At 46.5% G+C, this 23,940-nt stretch overlaps 1 protein-coding gene across 4 annotated transcripts in view; it reads left to right on the forward strand.

Annotated features, from left to right (window-relative positions):
* The window catches only part of TOM1L2 (target of myb1 like 2 membrane trafficking protein), a 562,608-nt gene that overhangs the window by 302,781 nt on the left and 235,887 nt on the right, over positions 1-23,940 (forward strand). For all 4 annotated transcript variants that reach the window (XM_086940832.1, XM_086940834.1, XM_086940831.1 and 1 more), the window contains exon 7: positions 3,439-3,555. In XM_086940832.1, coding sequence (XP_086796958.1) covers positions 3,439-3,555 — 117 coding nt within the window. The remainder of the gene's footprint in view (positions 1-3,438; positions 3,556-23,940) is intronic.

A 23,940-nucleotide genomic window follows, 5' to 3' on the forward strand; every position in this document is an offset into this window, starting at 1 on the left:
AGCAGCAAGGTAGAACAGCGTGTGACCTTTTGCATGCTCATTTATATTTTCCCGACTTAATTATTTCAGACTTTTCGCCCTCCAAGATGTCCGCACAGGAGCGGTGCTTTTACAAACCGATTCAGAGAAATTACATCTGCCTCGCCTCCATCTTTTTCTTATATGGAGGCCACGAGAAAATGCATAGTCTATTCCACTGCTTATATGGGGTAAGTAACAAGGGTAGTTTATATCTCTGCCATGTGTCCCTGTTGCTGGGAAAGTACTCAATCTGCGGTGGGTAATACAGAGCAGTAAGTATCAGTCCGTGGGCGTTGTGTACAGCCTCGTAGTAATATATGCACTGGGCTACACAGCCCAAAAATCTCTACTGTTGACGAAATCAGCAGGGATGTAAAGTGTGCACAAAAGAGCAGGGAATACGTACATCAAGCAGGTACCAACAATCCCAAATCTCTGATGCCGGAGAAAACGCTGTGGGTAATAATTGAATAACGAAGGGCATTGAGTATTCCCTTTCTGTAAAATACTCCAAGCACTGTCAGATCTAAACCACGACAGCTACTGCTACCTTGAGGCGCCGAACCGGTCTGCATCACAGCGCCACTATCAAAACTGAAGAATGTTTATATTACAATGTCGGATTCCAGTCTGCAGACCTCAAAGAAAAAAAACGGGGGGAAAAAGTTTCCCCATTTATGCCTTTCTCGTGCCTGAGTGGTGCAGGAAAAGCATCTAACACCAGCGTGCCTTGATCTCAACTCTCTAAAACAGTGTTGAGTATGCTTGTGGTCTCGTAATTGCCCAGTAAAGGGAGCGGGTGAAAATGAATTCATATCAGAAGCACTCCATTTTTGCCGGAGTCCTGTCATGGAGGGTGAGGAGTATCTTAGCTGAATGGCTGAATTTCTTGTTTATGTAGGCAGGCCCAATAACTGTGTCTTGTGGTGTTGCAATTAACAACCATCTGTTTGTTGATGCTGGCTCGATTGAATGCGATGAGCTCTCTGAAACTGCAAACCTTTTAAGAAATGCATGCATGTGAGGCGTAAGAAAAAACTTAGTCGGTAACTCCAGCATGCTGCTGCTCGAGGCTATCACACGCCTAGCCCAGTCCATCACACGCGGTTCCCTGCTGAAAAATACTGTGTTCCCAGAGACACACAGCGCATTTCACCGGGGATGCAATTTAATGCTGAGTTTTTCAATTGCTAAACTTGCCGTACCGAGCGCCTGGGATGGAGAGCAGAAGCTGCTCCGTGGACTGAATGCGTATTCAAAGTTCAATGCGCGCCCAAGGCTGCGTGCTCACGCACGCCTAACATCTCTCCTTCAGTGTAAAGAGCATTCGCCCTAATCTGCCCGCAGACGTCTTCATTGCGCGACACACCCACACATGGCAGGCGACACAGTACTGTGCTGCGACACAGAGTTTGGAAAGCTCTGCCCTATAGTCTCGCTCCGCTCAATGCGCATGCGCATTGAGAGGCGAGACCTAAAAAACCAGGTCTCGGATTTCATCCAATAATTAGCAGAGACCTGTCTAGCTGGTGACTCTCAGCATGAAGTGCCTTCAGAATAAAGCGCAAGCGAGGCGCAGTGACATGAAGTCACCACCAGCATGTGACGGGTAAAGCTAGCCTTTGCACAAAAACAAGCAGCCGTCCACAATTTAATACACACTACACAGATGGAAATATGCAACTCTGCCTGCCAGGGTCCCGGGCCCCCAGAGCCTCAATCCCAGGACAGGCTTGGAGGAGGTAACATTGCAACAGTGAGGGAGGGCTCTGTAAATACCCCTTCCTACAGAATGCCCCCTCAGCTCATCGTTTATGTAATTAATCACGGGAGTATAATTGATTGTGTGCAATGCCTAAATGACCAGTTGCACAGGAAAACAAACTTAACAGGCATTTGTCATGCAATTGCGGCACTCGTGCTTTAATTGTAAACATCTTAAGCTAAAGCGCGTGTGCCCTGGTTGCTTCAAAAGTAAAGAAATCGAAAATAACCTTTTTTTCTATTTCTTTACTTTTGAAGAAATCAGCGCACCCGCGCTTTAGCTTGAGATGTTTACAGCCAAAGCGTGGGTGTCGGAATTAAAAACAAAGTAAATAAAGTGGAAAAATGGCGGACACACTTTTTTTTTCTCTTTATTTAACTTCGGTTTTATCGCCACACTCGCGCTTTACTGTAAAGATCTTAAGCTTAAGCGGGTGCCGTGAATGGTTCAAAAGAATAGTAGTATTTCTTTACTATTTGAGCAATCGTGGCACCGCGCTTTGCCTTAAGATCTTTACAGTTAAAGCGCGAGTGCCGCGATTGAAACCAAGATAAATAAAGAGAAAAAAAGGCATGTTTGCCAATGCAACAAACCATATCGCCACGCCATTGCGGGAATGAAAAGAAGCACTTGAAGGCACGCATGTTTTATGTTATTTTGGTATGTACAGGTATTTGTATAACACTAACTTAGGCATGAGGCAGCAGACAGATGACTTTTCATAATAAAATTCCCTGTGGAACATGCAAAAAAAATGGTTTACCCTCCCAAGTGGCCGGTGTTTCTAATTACTTGTATCAAGTTTATTTTGAAGCTTTACTAAATAATTTCACCCCATCATTACACTATTGGAGTGAATTGAATGTTTCTGTGGAGTTTGATGTATTTTCAGAATATCAAGTATTTTCTCTCATTTAGTGTGGTAGTCTCTGAAAAATGCTCTTGAGGTAAAAATATTAATGTCAATATTTTGTGCATACTTGGACAAGACCAAGGGACGAAATGGAAACCCTTCTTAAGAGGACAGGATTGCGCCATCACATTAGAACGCAATGTTTCTAGTCTTGGACTTTAACATCCCTAAGTACCTACTATGTTCTGAAAGTTAGTTATGGGTTGCTTCCATTCAAGAAATTGGACTGCTGTACCTTGTGACAGTTTTCTTACAGACAGACGTCTATACTGTGAACAACAATGAGGTGGCAGGTAGGACAGAGTGACAAAGTGCCCTAGAAAACTGCATAGGCTGGGTTAAATCACCAGAGGTCTGGTAGTAGCAAAGTAATTGCTCATGAGCTGAGTTTATGACAGATAAAATGGAAAGAATAAAGGATATTTTGTTGTATGGTGTCATTAACTTTTTTTTCATCCAGGGACTACAGATCTTTTAGCTCCTAAGGTACCTAACAGCGATTCTGGAGGGCATAAAACTTGCACAGCATTGCTTTGTATAGTCTTTGATCACATTTTCAATCTTACATTCTCAGTTTTATGACTTCCCAGGTATTAAATCAGAATAAGAAAATTTCATAAAAAGATACGAGCCTTAATTGTTCCTAACTTACAATGGTAACATGCTGAATGAAAAGCCTTTAATATTGCCAAACTCCGAAGATAACGTTAATGATTTTCTTTTGGTTACTTGTCCATAGCTTGCTAGGCTGCGCAGTGAGCTGGATGTTGTTCGTGGAAACACCAAAGTGATGTCTGAAATGTTGACAGAAATGGTTCCTGGACAAGAGGACTCATCAGATCTCGAATTACTACAGGTAAGAACTGCTGACTATTTCAGACTGGAATTAGTGGTATACTCTGATTTTCTCTGAAGCTTTGTGTCTGGCTTCAAAAAGTTGCTTGGTACTTAAATACCCTCTTCTTACCTTCCCACCCCACCCCCCAGCAATTTAGTCCTTTCCCAAAAAAAAAAGACACAGTATTGTCTGCCGTGCCCCACTGAATAATCCTCACTATTACTGTACCAGGTACCTCACACAGTCCCAGTGCAAGTTCTTTTATCCAGCATACGATAATCCCATGTATAATGGAGCCAATATACATTACTCCAGCTCTCCCCCACTATCAAGTACTTGCATTCTTGGCCAACACTTACAGTACTGGGATTCCTCTCTAAGATTCCTCTACCTAGACTCGTAGTCATTATCCAAGGTCTTTGACTTACCGGTAATACTGCACCGGTTATTACTGATACTCAGGCTATCGCAGATACCAAACCCATGGTCACAGGTTGATGCCATTTAGCCCAATTAGCAATGAGTAGTTTAGATACCATAACGTTTACTCCGATTCTCATGTGAGAATCCACAATTGCTGACTTTCCACCATAATAAAGTCATCCAGGTATGATCTGAAGGATTTATTCTTAGTAGCACATGCAGGATTACTGGACATATTAATTACCGTAATACCACGTGTGATTTTGATGGAGCCGATAATAGGTTTCACACAGGGAATTCAGTCACTCATTTTTTTTTAATCTGTTTTTATTGATTTTATATTCTTAACAATCTTTACCAACATATTCAGGTTATTTGTCACTTTCTGTACAATCCGTTTAGTTGCCCATATGGCTACATGTTCTCACATCTAAGATTATTAGCATTTATCTTGTGAGCTTCACATTTTACCATTCTTTTTATATCAACCATTACTGCTTGGTTCGAAAGAAAACCAGGGATGCGGGTGTTAACTAAACTGGGACAAATGAATACATAATAGGTGTGAACTAGGAACCGGTGCTTGTGCTGCCTAAACCCTCCCTCCCCTTTGTTATTATGAATGACTCTGCATTAGCAGTGCTTATGAGTGTAGTGCAGGACATGTGCTAGGTTGCGTGTTTTCCTGGTTTTAATCTGTGGGTGTCTTCGCTGGTCAGGTCTCGGTTTCTGCTGGGACCTGAGGCAAGGCTCCGGCAGCCCGCGGGGGCGCTAAATCCGCCAGTATTGCGTCCCAGTGTGCGGCTAGAGGTATTTTACGCAGGCCTAATGTATCTTCACGTCTTAAAGCAACGCTCTCTACTTTGGCCCAGGTGCACATTTAATATCTCCACATGTTTATACTTGGGGATCGGGATGTTTCCAGTGTTTGGTAATCAAACGCTTTGCAACTGCCATTCCCAAATCTAAGAATCTACATGTGGCATTATTGTTACGATTCCTGCGGTGTAGGTGCAGCAAGTAGATGTGCTATTCAAAAGGAATAATGTGGGTAGTGCATTGGGCCAGCGCTTCCACCACATCTGACCAGCAGCTAGTTAGTCTCGGGCATCCCCACAGCATATGTAAAATTTCTGCATCTACATGCCCACATCTGGGGCATGCCTAGTCGGTGCTCTAAAAATACCGGTTAATCTTTACTGGCGTGCGATATGCTCTGTGCACTATGTGAAATTGAATTTGGCGCAGGAGCGCATTCCTGGGGATCTTTGTCGCGGCTTCTGATACTGAGACCCATTCTGGCTCCGTGAGCGGGCGGCCCAAGTCAGTGTCCCAGTGCTGGCGGAGGGACGTTAGAGTGACAGCTTTGTGGTGTCTGAGCGATGCGGCGAACCACTTAGTGAGATGTCCCCCTGGCCCATGACATGCAGACATTGTACTGTGAGGTGTGTGGTGCGTTCGGCTGCCAGGTCGTCCCACTTTGCTGTGAGTGCCGCTATTAGGGAGCGGTGGAGTACAAACTGCCCTGGGTGCACTTCAGCCTCTGTCACGAGCGTAGTATACGGCGTTATTGTGCCTTTGTTGTATAGATCTCCCATAGTTTGTACCCCTGCTTTGTACCACTCTTGCAGTTCTGCTAGTGATGTGGTGTTGATGCCCCTGGGTGTGCTCTCCGGTGGTAGTGCAAGTGCGTAGGGGACTGTTCTCCGAGTGATGTACAGCGTCCTGCGGTAGCTTCTGTGCGCCACAGTCACCAGTAGGGAGTTGGACGGTTTGACTTTTGAGCATGGGTGAAATAGCCCAGTTAGTTCTGCTGCCGCCATCGGCAGTTGTAGGAATGCGGTGTCGACCGTTTGGCGTCCTGCACGCCATCTACAGATCCATTGGAGCTGTGTTGCTAAACAGTATTGCTCCAGGTGAGGGACTGCTAGGCCCCCCTGTAAAGTAAAGTTTACAAATCGCTACCTGGTGCCTGGAGTCACCCCGTATGAAGTCCTTGATTAGCTTTTTCAAGGGACGGAAGAAAGAAGGTATTATATAGTGTGGTAGGTTTGTGAAGTAATAGAGTTGCTGGGGTAGTATCACCATCTTTATTAAGGCTAACCTTCCTGTCACCGACAACGGGAGCTTGCTCCAGAAAGCTGACTGTGTTTTGGTCGCAGTCAGAGCCCTTCCTAGGTTGCCATCCTGTAGATCCACTGGTTTCAGGTATATCCTCAGTCCGATGTATGGGAATGTGTCCGAGAACTAGCGGACCTCCGTCCCACCGATCACATTGCCGGGATTGTCAGGGAATTCCAAGTCACTCATAATAAAGGTCTTCGTTCATTTTCCCATAGTGAACATCCATCCCTTCCCTGGGTTACCTCTTTGGAAAGGACCTGGATTAGATATATATACACAAATCCGCCACTACCCACTGGAGGGTTTTCACTGAGACCATTTTGCAAAAACCACGGTTACCAGCATGCACTCTGAAAACATCGAAAAACTGCCACTAGAGGGCTAAAAACATTTAAATATGCGATTATTTCCGTAGGTTTACAATTGGTTCCGGTGCCCAGGGCTTACCTTTGACAAAGCTCACTGGATAAATGAAACGCGTTAGGATTGCCCACAGCTGCTCATTAAATTGGTTTCAAGCCACAGTATTTCGAGTGTGGCTCATGTCTGTCTGCAAGGGGAGAAGTTGTGCACATATATATATATACCCTATACCTGGGTTCGTGTCTGTGAGGAAGACTGCAGTCCTTGAAGGGGGGAACACTAAATATCTGGTGCCCGTGGCGAGAATAGGACTGGATCTCGCTGTAAATCATTTACCAAGAAAAGACTCACGGCACACACCTCGAAGGTTTTAAGGTCTTTTATTAGGTCAAAGAGCTCTCCTCCTCCCTATGTGTTTCAATCTTCACGATCTTGTTCACGGTAGTTGAACAAGATCAACCCTGATTTCCCGGCACCCCCTGGTGCCCGGGGGTGCTGGGAAACACCCACCAAGGAAGGAGACCCCCAGTAAAAATGCACGGACGTGCAGGACAGGTATGCCCGCTGCATGCACGCACGCAGCTGGCATCTCCCGGCAAGGGAGGAGACATGGTCAAGGAGCTAGCGTCGGGGGGAGTCATTCACCAAAGTAAGCGAGCACCCCTGGAAAGAATAATACTTTGGGAAATCATGCCCACTGCATGCGGCTGGCCGTGCCCAGCTCCCTCTCAGCACCGCACAGACCAGGGAGACACAACAGGCGGAAGCTAGTAAAGACATACTCAAATGCAACAAATAGCAATAAAAAACAAGTAGTGAGCCAACACTAAAAGCTCTTAACTATAGCACCTGAAGTTCATTATTCAAGTAACCCCATAAAGCAAGGAGCAGCACCATTGTATGGGAAGGGGCTGCTGCAAGAATCATTACACGGAGTTGGACTGGGTCAGTCAGGTAGGACTGATGCGGCCTCATAAGGCTATTCACACGTTGTTACAGTTCTGACTGAAAGGTAAAAAAAAACGAGCAGTAACCAAAGAATCCAGCCGCAGTCCCAGAGATGCAAAGCAGGACACTATGCAGCCCCATCTCAAGCTCGGGAGGCAGGAAACGGCAAACACATCAGGGCGGGATGAGACCTGTGAGGGCGAGGGCTGCCCGCGCATGTGTGGTACATGTTACTTTCGCGTGCTCTGCGGCTTGCGAGTGCGGCCGGTGTAGGCAGCGCCTGTCCCCTTCCGGGGATCCTGTGATGAAGAGGGAGCCCCGGCGCCAAAGTGGAAGTGAAGTGCGGGAGCTGAAGTCCCGAGGGAGCATCAGATAGCAGTGCGGGCTCCCATGCCTAAGGAGAGAGCCCCGCATTGTGCTGGCAGAAATTTGGAGGAGCTGGAGTGCTGCAGTACCGTGCCGCAGCCAGCCGCCACACTGGGTGAGTTTGGAGGAATCTTCATTTGTGCCGATAAAGGCACAGTGCCAATGTTTATTTACTGAGCGGGCCCGCATTGGGGCGAGTTTTCACAAAAGTGAAAGTGAAACTGCATGCTGACTTGCCTCCCAAGGAGGAAAGGAGATGTGCGCGGCGCGTTCACATTTCCAGTCCGGCCTGCTCATGCCCATCTCCTGTCTCCCTTGAGAGTCAAGTCAGCGACAATAGGTCTCGCTGGCGATAGTGCTTCGCGCTGCTTCGCCAGGTGCGAGACCTAATAAAGCACAGCTCAAATGAAAAATAAATGCAAGTTAAGTTAATCAGTGGGAAATCCAGACTGAATCCTAGTTTGTGCAGTGGAGAATAGTGACTTGTTTATGTTTAGTGCTCTGAGGTCCCTGTCTGTGACAGAAAGCACTGTGAATATATGTCATTATTTTACACTTGCATTACATATAGTATATAAGATAGGCTGCTACAGAATGTGCAAACATGTTTAAGATACAAGTGCTTCCAAAATATAGATTTTGGTAATGTCAAGACTGTACATAGTGCATTTTTTACTAACTATCCTTGAAAAGCGTAAGCTTCCCAGATCAGCTGGTCACTCTGTTGCAATACCACTCAAAAAGAATGAATCTGTATTATCAGGATGCTTCAAGTGATCCCATTAGTTAAAACCCAATGCTGGTTTCCAAGCACCCCTTTCATTTTACATTTGCAGATTAACCAGTTGCGCTCATTTACATTTCTGTCAGGCAAGCAGGTACCCTGGCAATATGGCTTGTTTACCTGCCTGACCCTTCCCCGTTTTCACAGCACTCCCTGCCTTACATTTCAGTTAAAGATTTCCGCTCTGTAAATTAACTGTCCAGGAATGTCTTTTTACTAAAAGTAAAGGAACAGTTTTGCTTAAATTTAAACATTATGGACACATCACGCCACTCCGATCCCGCCCACTTCAGCCACTGTTTAGCACACACCATGATCCAAGCACCAGTCACTGCCTCTAGGTTTAACGCTTGCCGAAAGTCTCATCGTCCGCACCCGCCAGTGACCTTATGGACTTCTATCAACAACGCTCCCTGTGGCAGTGCCCATGAGTCAGTCTGTGTTTAGCAACCGCATCATGGTTTTAGTGACTTCTAACACCAGGGTATTGGTGGTCACTGGCATCAGTTATTTCATTCTGCCCCTAAAGTAGAAAAAACACAGGCAGAGATGGGGCTCCATTCAACAATATGATGTGTGTATACAGGGCTTCAAGTGGGCCGGGTCTCAACAGTGCTGAGCATCAGCAGTTTTTTAAGGAGGCCTCGAAACGGGTCTCTATTGAGCTCTGTTTTGTGCCCTGGCACATGCGGTCCGGTTTTTTTCCCAGACTGCAGTGACAGCAGGCACATCGATGTGCTTGTACACACTGCTCACTTCTCACTAGTGTCATACCAGGTGAGCTGTTTTAGGGGAAGAGAAATCCTTTAAAGAGAGTCATTTTCTCTCTGGATTTCCCTTCTCTTTTTGAAACTCGGGAGCAGCAACACTGTTGTGGTGTCACCAGGGCTTTAAGTGGAAGCTTTTTCAATACTATATACAAGCCATAGTTGCTGCTTATTTATCTTATGCAACTAACAACTTTTGACAAAGCCAATACTCCTGGCTTGTTGTAGGTATGATGTTACTTGTCGTATCATATATCTGGATACAATGACAGAAACCGCAAAATACTAGTCGGGCGGCACACTATGCTAAGCACAGATGTTTAGCTTATGTGTTTTTAAGCCACACCCTTCATTACAATGGTCAAGCCCCTTTGAGAGCCCTACCACCCCCCCCCCCCCACCCCCCAAGTTTTTTCATCCCACTTAAAGCCCGGTGTGTATATTCTTGAACAACAAAGATACCGTTCTGGCATGGGCTAAAAAGATAATTAGAGCCTAGGTTTTGACATTATGGGGTGAGGTAGATATGGTGTTTGTAGTGAAGGTTGGGGAGTGGGGGAGGAATTTACCTTTGTATGCAGCAAAGGAACTGAAATTAGCTTTAGAATTATGTTACAGGAAGAAACTGTCCTACGCACACCTAAACAAAAACGGTTCAGTGGACCTGGTATTTGGTTATGACCATAATCATAGCTGTTCGCTTTGTTAGGACGATGATACAACAACAGTAACCACCACCACACACCACTCATCACCACCTGATTCCAATTCCAGCTTGGGCTCGGCATCCTGTGTCTCTGGGCAAATGATATAACCTCCCTGTGTCTATAAAAAAACAAGCATTGGCATAGCCAATAGGTTTCGCCTTTTGGACCTTATAAGTGTTTAACCATCCAACAGTTGATGTTGTTGCACTAAGGATATTGTACTGCATAAGTAAATACTTATAAGGTCCCAAAGACCAGACTTATTGGCTATGCCAATGCTTGTTTCTCATCAGTTGACACTAGCTGTTTTCTACTCAAAACCCTTTCCAGTATGCCATGGGAATGTCGGCTCCTAAAACCATAGGCTATAAACCTTGTAGGGATTGTCGCAAGCAAGTTTCCGTGACATATCTCCACAAAGTGTGCCTCTGGTTCCTTGGGTCATGCAATGACTACCAGTTGTGTGTGGTGTGTGCCCTGATAAATCCAAATACTTTCGAGGACCAAGACTCCAAGAAGTATGTCACTGAGGATTGTCAAAAATCACATAAAAATAGTCCTTCTTGAAGTAAAGGACACTGACCAGTTCCCATTTTCGAGGCCAGTCCTAGTGTTTGTGTATTCAGAATCGAAGAAGAAACATAAGAAATGTAAGCAGAACTCGTTCCGTCCTGTCCACTCTCCTGATAAGTCAGGGGGAAGTCAAGGTGCCTTGCAGTTTCACTTCCTGTCTACTATCGAGGAGCTGATAGACTGTTCCGCTGCACCCTGAGTTTCTGTGATCAGTCGGTGACGTCACAGCTGATGAAGACTTTTTAAAGAAGCCATGCTTCTCATCCTCAGCACCTACCGGTTCCCTCTGGAGCGCCATAGCGCCCCAGTGGTTCCATCCTCATTGCTGCTTGTGTTTTAAATCTGTAACGAGTTCAGCTCTAACTGCAGAGCAGATTCCACCTTCTGCCATCACCCCTCTGCCAATGCTGATTCTTGGCACATCATCGTGGGCACAGAGGAAGTCAAGTCCATTGTTCTGTCCTACACCCTAGCAAACGCATCCCAACCTCAGCCAGAGTTGTGTCTTGAGTTCAGTTCTCATGTGGCCCACCCCCAGTACTTCTGACTCCGACAAGACAATGCCTTTACCAAGAGACAGTCTTTCAGTAGTTCAACAACTCTTCGGGTCAGATTCTTGTCAGAGCCAACCTGCTTTTGGTGAGGGAGGGGTGATTTTTTTCACAATACGATAAAAACAATTTCTGTATGGACCTAGAAAGGTCAGTGGGCTCGATACTTCCCCTAAAAGTGAGGCTGAAGTCCTAGATTTGCAGCAGCCGTCCATATGTAAAGACCAACATCCCCAAGAAGGTCCTACAACCCAGACAATCTAACTCAGAACCTCTTCTTCCATTTACTGAAGCATTTAAAGATTCTGTCATAGGCTCTAGAGTAAAACTTTGTTTAGGCCCACAAGTAAACAGACATGTGGCTCATCCATATAGGACAGCTCCTCGTGACCCTGGCTTTCTTACGCAGCATCCTATTCCATAGAGTTTGGTGGTACAGGCCACCAGCAACAGAGCCAACTCTAATTTCTTCTATATTTTTCCACCAGATAGTGAGCCGAAGAGGATGGAGGCATTTGGGAAGAGGTTGTTTTCATCCTCCAGCCTTCCCTTTTGGTTCGTCAACACCAGCTGACTGCTGGAACGCTACTCAAATGCATTATAGGACTCTGTGGCTGAAATTTCGCTGACAGTCCCTTAGGAGTTCTGGGCCAGTTTAGCACAAACCATTCATGATTGCCAGGATACAGCCTAGTATGTCATCTAGTCAGGATTTAGACACCACTGATGCTTGGGAAGAGAGGTCGGTACTGGTGTGGTTCTCCAGTGCGATGTGTACATGAGATCCTTTGGCTTTTCGGGTGATGTCCAGGTGTCACTCATGGATATCCCTTTTGATGGTTCTCACCTCTTTGGCAAGACGGCTGACCCCACCAGCTCTTTATATAAAGCAGAGCAGCTGCACACTCCCTGTGCCTATCTGCGCCAGAAAGGCAGTATCCACATCAATTTGGTCACTTCTCAGGCACTACTAGGGGCTTCACCTTCAGGCAACATCAAGGCCAATCAGTTCTTTTGAGGTCATGGAAGGGGATCTAGCTGGCAGTGTACAGGCCAGCAGGGGCAACTTCATCCCCTGGCCCCGCCCCTCCATCCATCCATCCATCCCTCCCCCTCCAGCGATTGGAGCCTCCAAGCCGGTTTAGTTTCCTCTTCTCACGACCACCCTATGGAAGGCAGGTTCACTCATTTTCTCTACGGATGGTGAGCAATAACCTTCAACAAATGGGCCCTGCAGATAGTCCAAAACGGCTAGCCCCTGCTATTCTCCATTATTGGATATTTCATACATTCACATGCTTGATTCACTCCCCGTCAATGAAATGGGAGTCCCACGGTATCATAGAAAGCAGTAAATCAGATATTTACATTGAAGTTAATGCTAAATACATTCACTTTAATAGCTTATTAGTAATGAAATGTGATGAATGAAATGAAATAGAGATTTATATAGCGCAAAAATGCCACCCTACGGGTATCCTAGCGCTTGAGTAATGACCCAAAGTTCACCCTTTAGAACCTTCACCACAGAGGCACCAGTCTATCAGGTTATCCAGTATTAGGGGTGTCTTTCATAGATTCACATGCCTGAATCATTCCCCGTCGTCGAGACGGGAGCCTCCGGTACATAGAAAAGTAATGTCCTATAGACATACATAGAGAAAATAGGCCTAAGGGCCTCACCTTAGTAGCCTATCCTTGTCCTTATGCAAAAAGGACCAAACTCTTAGAGTCAGCCAATCAGCTATCACCTCCCTCTAGAACCTTCCTGACAGGAGCCTCAGTTTCTCAGATTTTCTACCTCACGTTGTGCTAGGGAGTCTCCAGCCTGAGTTCCCCTCAGGATCTCTTCAAAAAGTGACTTCTTTCTTCTAAATCTCGACAAGGATTACTTCAAACCACTTATCACTGCAGTAAGTGATTTATTTCTTCAAAATTCTGACATGTCTGAATCCCAGAAGAAAGCCCTTTTCAGGGCCTGCTCTTCATGTGGGAAGAAAAGGCTACATGTTGAGGATAAGCATGCTCTATGCTTATATTGCCTTTATCCAGACCACGTCCCTAAAGACTGTAAGATATGTAGGTCTTTCCCTAACAAGACCTTGAGGGACAGAGAAGGTCGCCTGCTCATCTGGCTGGACAGGCTCAAAGAGAGGGAAAATGTGGAATCTTCAGAGGGGAGCATTTCAATGACCTCAGAAGTCTCCCTGAAGAGGCCATGGGTGGCTTCCCCTGGCCCCTCAGACACTCCTCCTATGAAGGCACAAAAGAAGTCTTCAGAGGCAAGATCAACGACCTCTTCAGTGTCTGTAAAGGACTCTCAGACTTTTAAGACGCCTACACAGTCGTCCAGCAAACTTGCGACATCCTCCTCAGCGCAAAAAAGAATTATGGCGCCAGTTCACGTCACCACAGCGATGACGACTGTGTCGACGACGACAGTGTCGTCGGTTTTCCCATCGACGACGACAACTCCTTCATCGTCGTCAGCAGGTAAACCTATTCCATCTATAATTCTGCTGAAACCGTCGTCGACGTCCAAAACCTCGACGACGAAGATTGTCCCGTCGACGACGGCGTCGTCGATGAAGAGCCCCCCATCGACGGGTATGTTGACGACGACGAAGACGTCGAAGACGTCGACGACGAGATCACCGTCGACGAGGAATGAAGCGTCGACGAGCGCATCGCCGACGACGATGAAAATATCGTCTACGACGATGAAATTATCGTCTACGGAGGCACCGTCGACGAAGGTCTTACCGTCGACGAGGGCACCGTCGACGGGGGAATCGTCATCGACATTGGCCATTTCTGAGCCGTGGAAGAAATTCAAGCTGGTAGAAACGTCGTCTCTGACCCTGCCACCGTCAACAACACCAGAAACGACGGCAGGGGCTCCTGCAGCAGGTTCTGCGTCTGGCAAACTAACCAAGAAGCAGATTACACCGGAAACAACGTCACCAAGTAAAGTGCAAACTCATTTGCCTACAGAAATTCTCCAGAGTGAAGAATCTGAAGAAGAAGAACTTCTGGATCAGGCTACTTCCATTTCAGACCTTCACGTAAAATGTCAGAGCACGTAGGAGGAACAGGAGGAAATGAGCTACCAGGAACACTCTTTCGAAGCTCAAGTTTGCACGGAGGTCACCCCGATGGTATGCCTTCCCGCTTCAATTGTTAATGACCTTAAATTCCTTATCCAGGACTACAAACAACGTTTCCCAGAAACACCGGCAACTGAGACAGGGGGCCCGACGCCTGCTACAAATACACCAGCGGCAGCCCCAAAACAGACTCGGCCACCTACTCAGGTCCGCCATGAGAAAGTGCGACCTCAGGTGATAGAATCATCAGATGAGGAAGATGAGGAACTGGAAGAGGGGGAAGTCCAAGAAATCCAGTCGGACCACGAAGAGGAGGAAGAGTATGTGGCATCTTCCCCACCTTCACCCCAACCACGCCAGGCAGATTCACCACCAGTGGACATTGTTGGTTTCCATAGAATAGTGGAAAGGGCGGCAAAGCGATTTCATATGGTGATGGAATCAACTGAGACTGAGTGCTTCTTACATGACTTCAAAGAGCAAACACAGAAAACAACGAAGTCTATCCCAATAATAGATTTCTCTGGGACCAGGGAAAGAAACTGATGCTGACGCCGGCCTCTGTACCTGCGGTTGTTCCACCCCTGGATAAAAAATACAAGGCTCCAACCACAGCGGCAGCTTGCCTTAATGGGCACCCGAAACCGGATTTGGTCGTAACCCAGGCGGCCCAAAAGAATTCTCGCAACCCTTCCTCTCCTCTGTCAGCCCCTCCGGACAAGGAAGGCAGGAAGTTAGACACAATCTGTAAACGGTATACAACAACATCGGCCATGACCATCAAGGTGGCCAACTCCATAGCCCTGTTGGGGCGTTATAACTGCCAGCTCTGGGAAGATATAGTCCCATATATAGCGGAACTGCCAGACACAGTTCAGGAGGAAGTCAAGGCACTGCTTACGGAGGGTCAAACCTCGGCAGCTGAGATCATTGATTGTGCCATAGATGCAGCCATGACTGGCTTTCGACAACTAGCTGGGGCAGCAGTCCTGCGCCGTCAAGGATGGCTTAAGGCAACGTCATTCAGACAAGAGGTGCAGACGAAAGTGCTGGACATGCCCTTCGACGGCCAACACCTTTTTGGGGACAAGATTGACGAGGCGCTCCAAACGATAAAGAAAGACACTGATACTGCCAGAGCACTTGGTACTTTACAGGCACGGAACCAGTCCTTTTGAGGCAACAAATCCAGGGGCCAGTCCTCCTACAGGGGATCCTATCAAAATAGGTCCTCGTATTCCTACCAGAATAAATCCCAGTACCAACAGAAGCAGCAACAAGGTCGTCAGACTTCTTATGGGAGGTCAAACTTCAGGGGCAAAAACCAGAGGAGGGGCACTGGCGGCCGCCAGTGACCAATTACTCCAGCCAGTCCAGCAACTATATCCCTCATTAAAGATTGGAGGAAAATTGACCCATTTCCTAGACAATTGGCATCTCATCACCACAGATCGGTGGGTACTTCAATTAATAAGATTCGGCCATTCCCTGGAATTCACCACCATCCCACCTGCAACCCCTCCCCGCAGGCCGCCACACAAACATCTACGCCTGCTACTCCAGGAAATATCTGCGATGTTGAAGAAAGGAGCAATCGAATGAGTTCCATCGTCTCTAAGAGGGAAAGGATTCTATTCCCGCTTCTTTCTTATACGCAAGAAGGAGAAAATGTGGAGGCCCATTCTAGACCTCAGGTCTCTCAACTCTTTCCTGAAGAGTCAGTCGTTCAGGATGGTGACGATCCAAGAAATACTAGGCATACTGGAAAAAGGAGATTTTATGACATCTTTGGATCTCCAGGATGCCTACTACCACATCCCGATCCTCAAGGGTCACAGAAAATTCCTGAGATTCGAGATGGCAGGACAGCACTACCAATTCAAAGTCCTACCGTTTGGCCTCAAATCCACACCGCGGATTTTCACCAAGTGCCTTTCGCCTGTGGCAGCTTTCCTGCGTCAAATGGGTCACCAAGTCTTCCCCTATCTCGACGACTGGCTGGTAAAGGCACCTTCAGCTGCAGGCGCGATCGAATCTTCCAACGCCTGCACCAATCTTTTTCAGCAGCTAGGATTAACTCTCAATCACGAGAAATCCTGCATGACCCCAACAAGAAACATCACCTTCCTCGGGGCGACCTTGAACACTGAATGCGCAAGGGCATTTCCTTCAAAGGAGAGGAAGAACAAAATATCTCTCGCCACGGCTGTGGCATCAAAGAAGTCCCTAAAAATTTGAACCTGCAAATCACTCCTAGGAATGATGTCTTCTTGTATACTCCTCATCCCTCACTGCAGACTCAGGATGCGCCCATTGCAAGAAGCCCTCACGAACCAATGGACACAGAGTACAGGTTCTTTCGAGGACATTGTGAAGATAACACCACAAATATCCAAGAGCCTAGAATGGTGGAAAAATCACAAGAATTTGTCTATAGGTCTGCTGTTCCTACTTCCAGCAGCACCTCTGGTGATCACCACGGGGAACATCACTTACAACGCATTTTTTACAACGCACTACCATTACATCGCAACCATTACAACGCATACCATTACAACGCATTGCGCTGGGGGGCGCTCTAGGATAGGGAATATATTTAATTTACTATCCAACACCTTCCCTGCTATCCACGGGGACTGGAGTTGGAATAGTAAATTAAATAATTCACTATCCAGCGCCTAAAAGCATTATGCGTTGTAATGGACTGCGTGGTAAAAACCGCGTTGTAAAGGCATGCGATGTAAAAGCATGCGTTGTAGTGACACCAATCCGATCACCACAGATGCATCCCTGGAAGGCTGGGGAGCTGTCCTCCAGGACCTCCGAATAAGCGGCAAATGGACAAATCAGGAAAGGCAACTCCATATCAATCTTCTGGAGCTGAGAGCTGTGTACCTGGCACTACAAGCCTTCTTACCACGCATCCAGAACTCCCAGGTGCTCGTCAGAACGGACAACACCACGACGATGCACTATCTCAACAAACAGGGAGGAACGCGTTCGCTCACTCTATCACGCAAATCGCAAAAGGTCTGGAACTGGCTTGTACTCCATGGGATCACGCTCAGGGCGGACTATGTCCCGGGCAAGGACAACACCATTGCGGACGCCCTAAGCAGACAGAAATCCCTCTCCCACGAATGGGAGCTCGACAAGAGTACGCTGGATCACATATTCAGTTCAGTTTTTAACGTCTTTATTTCGATTTTTCATCATAAAAGACACACATATACACAAAATTACTTTAAATACAATTGTACAACAAAGTCATAAGATCATAAATATTTAAATACATATACTAACCAAATCAAAAAGAAACAAGGCAATTAAGGTAAAGACAAAACTAATCTAGTTAAAAATCTCAATTAAACATACTTATAAAGACGTCAGAGGAAATTTTAAAACATTTGGACATATAAAATTTAGCAGATCATCAATACTGATAAAATCGTAGGCCAGAAAAACCAGTGGGGTAACACAGTATACAAGTTTATTTAGGTCAAGATACTATGAGCTGACTGATTGATTTTATCCTTATCAACCAGGCCCACCCAAGGAATTTGGCCAATCCTATGGTTAGCCATTCAGATGTGTTGGTTCTCAGGATATACAGTGCTTCACTACTCACTCGGGTGTTAAGTCTAGTACATATGGGTTTCAGCCACTTATTACGTGGTTCACAATAAGCAGAACAAACAAATAAAAAGTGGCCAATTGTTTCATTACAAACAGTACAACAGGGACAGAAACTTGACTCTGACCTCTGCCAGCCGCTAGTAAAAACCCTCAGCGGCAGTGTACCTACACGGAACTGATGGTATAGTTTCCTGTCTAATGTTTTAAGGATAACATCCCAATATACTTCTTTATTAGGTACTACTTTGTGGAGCAAGAACTGGCCTGTCAAATTCATTTTCTCAGAATATGCCACATGTTCCGTTTTTACCATGGACCAGAAGAGAAGTTTGAATTCATTCTTAGTAGGGAAAGTTTGAGATCCCGGCTCCGACCAAAGCAAGGGGAGACCCATTTCAGTGAGAGTGTTCTTAATTAGCTTTAGCCATGGTATGCCACCTGCCCCTTGTTGCGTTCTCACATCCTGTAATTCCCGGGCAAACATGGCCAACTCCGGGGTGGACCAAATACGTCTCCATAATGCCACCATCCTATAGAGGGCCTGGTGTTTAATAGTATGCATGCCCATGTCCATCAGGAGTGGAAGAACTGGTGTTGAGGGGGGGAGACTAACTAGGTTTCGGAGGAATTTATTCTGTATCCTATCCAGGACAGATAGGTCCACACAACCCCAAATATCGGCCCCATATAATATGGCTGAACTGATTTTAGCACTATAAATTTTAAGTGCGGGCAGTACTCTTTTAGTCAGGGAACACCGCTGCTCTTTGACTAGACAACCAGTCAGGCGGGCAAATTTCAGGCAAAGCGCCGCTACTTGATCTTTCCATTGTAGTCTATAATCCAAAGTAACACCAAGATAAGTCATTACATCAACCTGCTCCAGTTTAGACCCATTCATTAAAACATGTCCCCTCAGTGGCTTTTTCTTAGTTAGGACCATGAACTTGGTTTTATTAATATTGATCTCAAGATCATTCATAGTACAAAAGTCCATGAATTTATTTATTGCTGCCTGTAAACCCTTCTGCGTCTTGGCCAATATGAGGGTATCGTCTGCAAAAATTAAAAGAGGGAATTTGGACCCACCCAATGAAGGTGCATCGGTGGGGGTATCTGAGAGAAACTTTACCACCTGGTTGATAAAGAGTACAAATAGGGTAGGGGCCAGGACACAACCCTGCCTCACACCGCGAGTTACGGGGAAGGAATCGGTAACCTGGCCCTGATGACCCCATCTGACTCTTGCAAAGTTACCCTCGTGCATCCTGATGGTAAGCTCTAATAGAGCACTAGGGACCCCCATCCTTCTCAAGGCTGCCCACATCTTCTCCCTGGGGACCAGATCGAACGCTGATTTGAGATCCACAAATGCAGCGAAGATCTTCCCATCTCTCAATAGCACAGTTTTCCAATAAATCATGACGAATCTTAATATCTGATCAACTGTGCTAATGTGTGCTCTAAAACCCGCCTGCATTGGAGACAGAATATCTACTTCTGTCATCCACGAGTGGATTTTCACTAACAGCATTCTAGCTATTACTTTTTGTAGGGCGTCGATGAGGCTGATGGGGCGATAATTTCCCGCATCAGACCTATCCCCTTTTTTGTGCACTGGCAAAATTTCGGCCCCTTTCCAGGAATTTGGGATCCTGGTCCCTCTAGCTATAGCATTTGCTAAAATTAATATATACGGGACCCAGTGTGTTTGGTCATATTTGAAGAGGTCCGCAGGGATGCAGTCCATGCCAGGGGCTTTGCCATTCTGCACTTGTTTAAGAGCAGAAATAGCTTCAGTTTCGGTAAAAACAATGTGATCAAGTGAGGCCACCTCAGACTGCACACTGGCATCTTCCCTAATGGTAGTAAGGGAGATCCGTTCCGTGTGGCTGAACTGTGCCTCGTAGTGCTTGACCCATTGCTCTGCCGAAACATGGTTTACTGGAATATGTAATTCTCCCGCCCCACCCCATTTCACAACCTCCCAAAATTTCTGTTGATTAGAAGAGGTACTTGCCTGGTATAAATCTAACCAACGCTGGTCATCCCATTTAATTTTTGCCTCTTTTAGTGCTTTCTTATAATTCACCCTGGCTGTCCTTATATCCGGGCATGATTTAGATTTAATGGCCTTTAACAGGGAGCTGTGGGCAATACTACATGTCTTATCATACCATTTCAACCTGGATCCTGCTGGGACCTTTTTCCCTCCTTTCACAGGTTTGGTAAAAAAAGATTTTAGTTTACTAAAAAGTGACTCGTGAATTGTCCCAATCTGATCGAGTGAAGTTCCAGCCTCAAGTATGGGTACCATCTGTCTTGTAGCCGCTAGGACCTCCATGGCAATCTTGCTAATGATGGCAGTATTGTCTTGGAGCCCAGCCCATCTTACCCTCCTACAATCATTTGTGAGGCCAGCATCTGCTGTGTCAATGTTAGTTTCAGGGTTCATGTGAAGACCCTCATCCACAGAAAGTTTTATAATCAAGGGGTTATGATCACTCTCAGATCTAGTGACTATTTCCATGTCCACCAGTATTTTCCAAAACTCTATCTTTATCAAAAAATAGTCTATGCGGCTCGAGTTAAGGGAGTTATCGAATGTAACTTTTCCCATCTGGTCTGATTTGGTCCTACCATTCGCTGCACGCAAGTCCCATTCCAGGCAGAGACCCAACCACTGCATGGCTGCCTCCGTTACTTTTTTGATTGGAGGGATAGACAAAGGAGGAATATTCCAAATCTGATCGATATCCCCATAACCCCCACCATCAAGATTAGGAAATGGTTCAAAGCAGCAGTTGAAGTCGCCTGCCACCATAACACATTTGTCACTGCTAATGTTATTCAGTAGGCAGTCAAGTTCAGCTACCACTCCCGCAGGCTTCCCACCTGGTAACCCTCTAGCATATATATTAAACAGAAAAAAGTCCTGATTATTTTTACCGGACAGTTTCAACGCTTGGATATCATTGCTCAGAGTAGGGATTTCCGTGATGGTAATGGCTAATGATTGTCTAATCCAAATAACTAGGCCTCCTGAGGGGCGACCCTTTGGTCCCTTACTAGCTGGTTTATGGTAATTAAGATAACCGACCCGATAAATAGCGTCGGTTGACCAGCTTTCCTGCAGGATAATAACATCATGTAAATCCACAAAGGAGCCCCAATCAGCCTCTGACACTTTCCCCTTTAAGCCCGCTATATTCCAAGACAAGACTGCGAGGGTGTGAATTGTTTTCTCTACCATCTTAATGGTTGGGTTAACGTCAGCCTTAGTGATCGTCAGTCCAGGGATACCTAACAAGGGTGCTTCCCTTGTTTCCACCCTCTGTGGATTAACGCTGAACACAGGGACGGTCTCTGCCCTAGGGACACACACATTTTTTAAGGAACACGTTACTACAGCACTGGAACACCCATTAATCGGTTGTACTATATCATGTCAATCCACACCCTCCAGGCCGGAAAGGGGAGCAAACCGGTTCGCAAGGTGGGGATAGAACATTGGATAAAGTGGGGTGTCAAAATTAAATCTCCCTCCAGTCCTGTCCCTTCTGGAATGATGAAACGGGGTGTGGGATCTATTTGTGTATAGAGCTGGATAAAAATAATGCAGTAGTAGAGTTTGTACATCCCCAACTCTACCGAATCTTGGTTCCCTGCAAATGTATTCGGCAACCCAGGGCTCTCTGAAGCTAACCACCACGCAATCCCCCTCAAGATCTTTCTTACCATAGCCAATCCAATCCACCCTCCTTACATTAAGTATCTCAGGATTTAAATTAGGAGGTAGTGGCCGGTTTTTATTAAGCCAGAATGTGACCTTATTGTAGAGATCCTTGTGAGTTTCTCTCTTGCCATCTACAAGCGGGGCCACACCAGTTAAAACAATTGTATAGGGTACTGACTCCGGTGGGAGGTTCACACACTGTTTCTTTGGGATGGGTTTGGCAATGGACTGATGACTAATATTTTTGCTCCTAACAGAAGTTGAATTTTTCGGAACCTGCTGGTTTTTAACAGGATTTTGCCTTGCAGGGTTCACTGTAGGAGCTACTTTCTTAGGATCGGGTACAGTTTTTGCTAGCGGGGCCTTGGATATAGAGGGTCCCACTTGTAAATTATTTACCCCCGCTTTGACATTTGTCTTAATATTGGGCTTCAGAGTAGTCGGGACAGGAGTGGTCAAACCAGCAGTTGCTAAACTGGCGAGGATTCTGTCAGAAGTAGCTATATTGTCCTTCACTAGCGAATCTATAGAATCCATTTTAGTATTTAGTAGCCTTGTCCTTTCAAAAAGAGGTAAGAGTAAGGATTTGAATAGCAACTCAATTTTAGCCAAAAATATCTCTTCTGTAATGCTAATCATAGTCTCACCTCCCCCTTGCTGGACAGTAGCGTTAATATTGGGTAGCTGTGGGGGGGAGGATAGGGCATTTCCCAACCCCTCAGTTTGTTCCTCTATGACCGGTGAGTCTACCCTCTTGCGTTTCCCAGCGTTGTGAGTGGGTGTTTGTTGTGGATGAGAGGGGGAATCCAATAGTTCAGTGCTAATGTTAAGGTTTGGTGAGTCTGAAAGACCAGTATTATCCCTGGACTGATCTAAACAAATAGTCCCGCTATTTTGCAAATTATCATGTGCGGTATTAAAGGCGCCTTCCTGGTAAGAATCCACTAGTTCCACTGTATGGTTCTCAGGAGCAGTTACCAGTAATACTTCGGCATTACTATCCGAATTCAGCATCGAAAGTGGGACAGGGGAGACAGCCTCATTAATTTTACCTAGCGAAGACCGCTTACCAGTAATAATATCAAGTGAGAGGCGTTTTTCGACCAGGGCGATCTCCTTCTCTAATATAGCAGTAGAACGCTTACAAAACTGATCGATTGTACCAGTAAAAGTACCATTCGAGGTTGAGACCTGAACTTCCCTCTCCTTACCAGACCTTAGGGGCATTTTTGGTATTCCTTTTATAAATATACAACTAGCAATGCTATAACCAACCTTAATACTTAATCAGCAATGCCACTCAGGCCTCAATATTTTAACAACACTTTAGACACGAGCAGTCACAATATAATATTTACCAAATAATAAGGTTCATGAATAGATGGTCGGGTAGAAAATATTAATGGTATGGCCCAGCCCGGCCTCCTCAGGCCCCGGACGGCCACAGACGGTCCCGCCCTTGTCCCGGGCTTCTCCCGGGACGCTCCCGCGTAGCGGGTAGAACCTTCACTTAAATAGGATGTCCATAAAATTAAAGGCGGGGCGTGGTGATGGCCAGGGAGAGCGGCCAGCTGGTCAGAGGCGCGGTGTGCAGGGGCTTCTGGGATTGGAAGTCCTGCCCCGCACGCTCGCAGCCCTGGTCCTCCCACGCAGATGTCTTACAAAATTCCCTCGACCTCTTGGGCGCAGCGGGACCCGCGAAGCGGGTTCCGCAAGTCGTGAAGGGCTGCCAGGGTCCAAAAAGAATGTCCGTGTAAAGCAGCGACAGGCAGCAAACAACAAGCGTCTCCCACGTCGGAAAGTCAATTACCGCCCTTTGAAGGATTAAAGGCGGGGCGTGGTGATGGCCAGGGAGAGCGGCCAGCTGGTCAGAGGCGCGGTGTGCAGGGGCTTCTGGGATTGGAAGTCCTGCCCCGCACGCTCGCAGCCCTGGTCCTCCCACGCAGATGTCTTACAAAATTCCCTCGACCTCTTGGGCGCAGCGGGACCCGCGAAGCGGGTTCCGCAAGTCGTGAAGGGCTGCCAGGGTCCAAAAAGAATGTCCGTGTAAAGCAGCAACAGGCAGCAAACAACAAGCGTCTCCCACGTCGGAAAGTCAATTACCGCCCTTTGAAGGATTAAAGGCGGGGCGTGGTGATGGCCAGGGAGAGCGGCCAGCTGGTCAGAGGCGCGGTGTGCAGGGGCTTCTGGGATTGGAAGTCCTGCCCCGCACGCTCGCAGCCCTGGTCCTCCCACGCAGATGTCTTACAAAATTCCCTCGACCTCTTGGGCGCAGCGGGACCCGCGAAGCGGGTTCCGCAAGTCGTGAAGGGCTGACA

This window comes from Lissotriton vulgaris, chromosome 10 (assembly GCF_964263255.1).
Source record: "Lissotriton vulgaris chromosome 10, aLisVul1.2, whole genome shotgun sequence".
Classification (NCBI taxonomy): Eukaryota; Metazoa; Chordata; class Amphibia; order Caudata; family Salamandridae; genus Lissotriton; species Lissotriton vulgaris.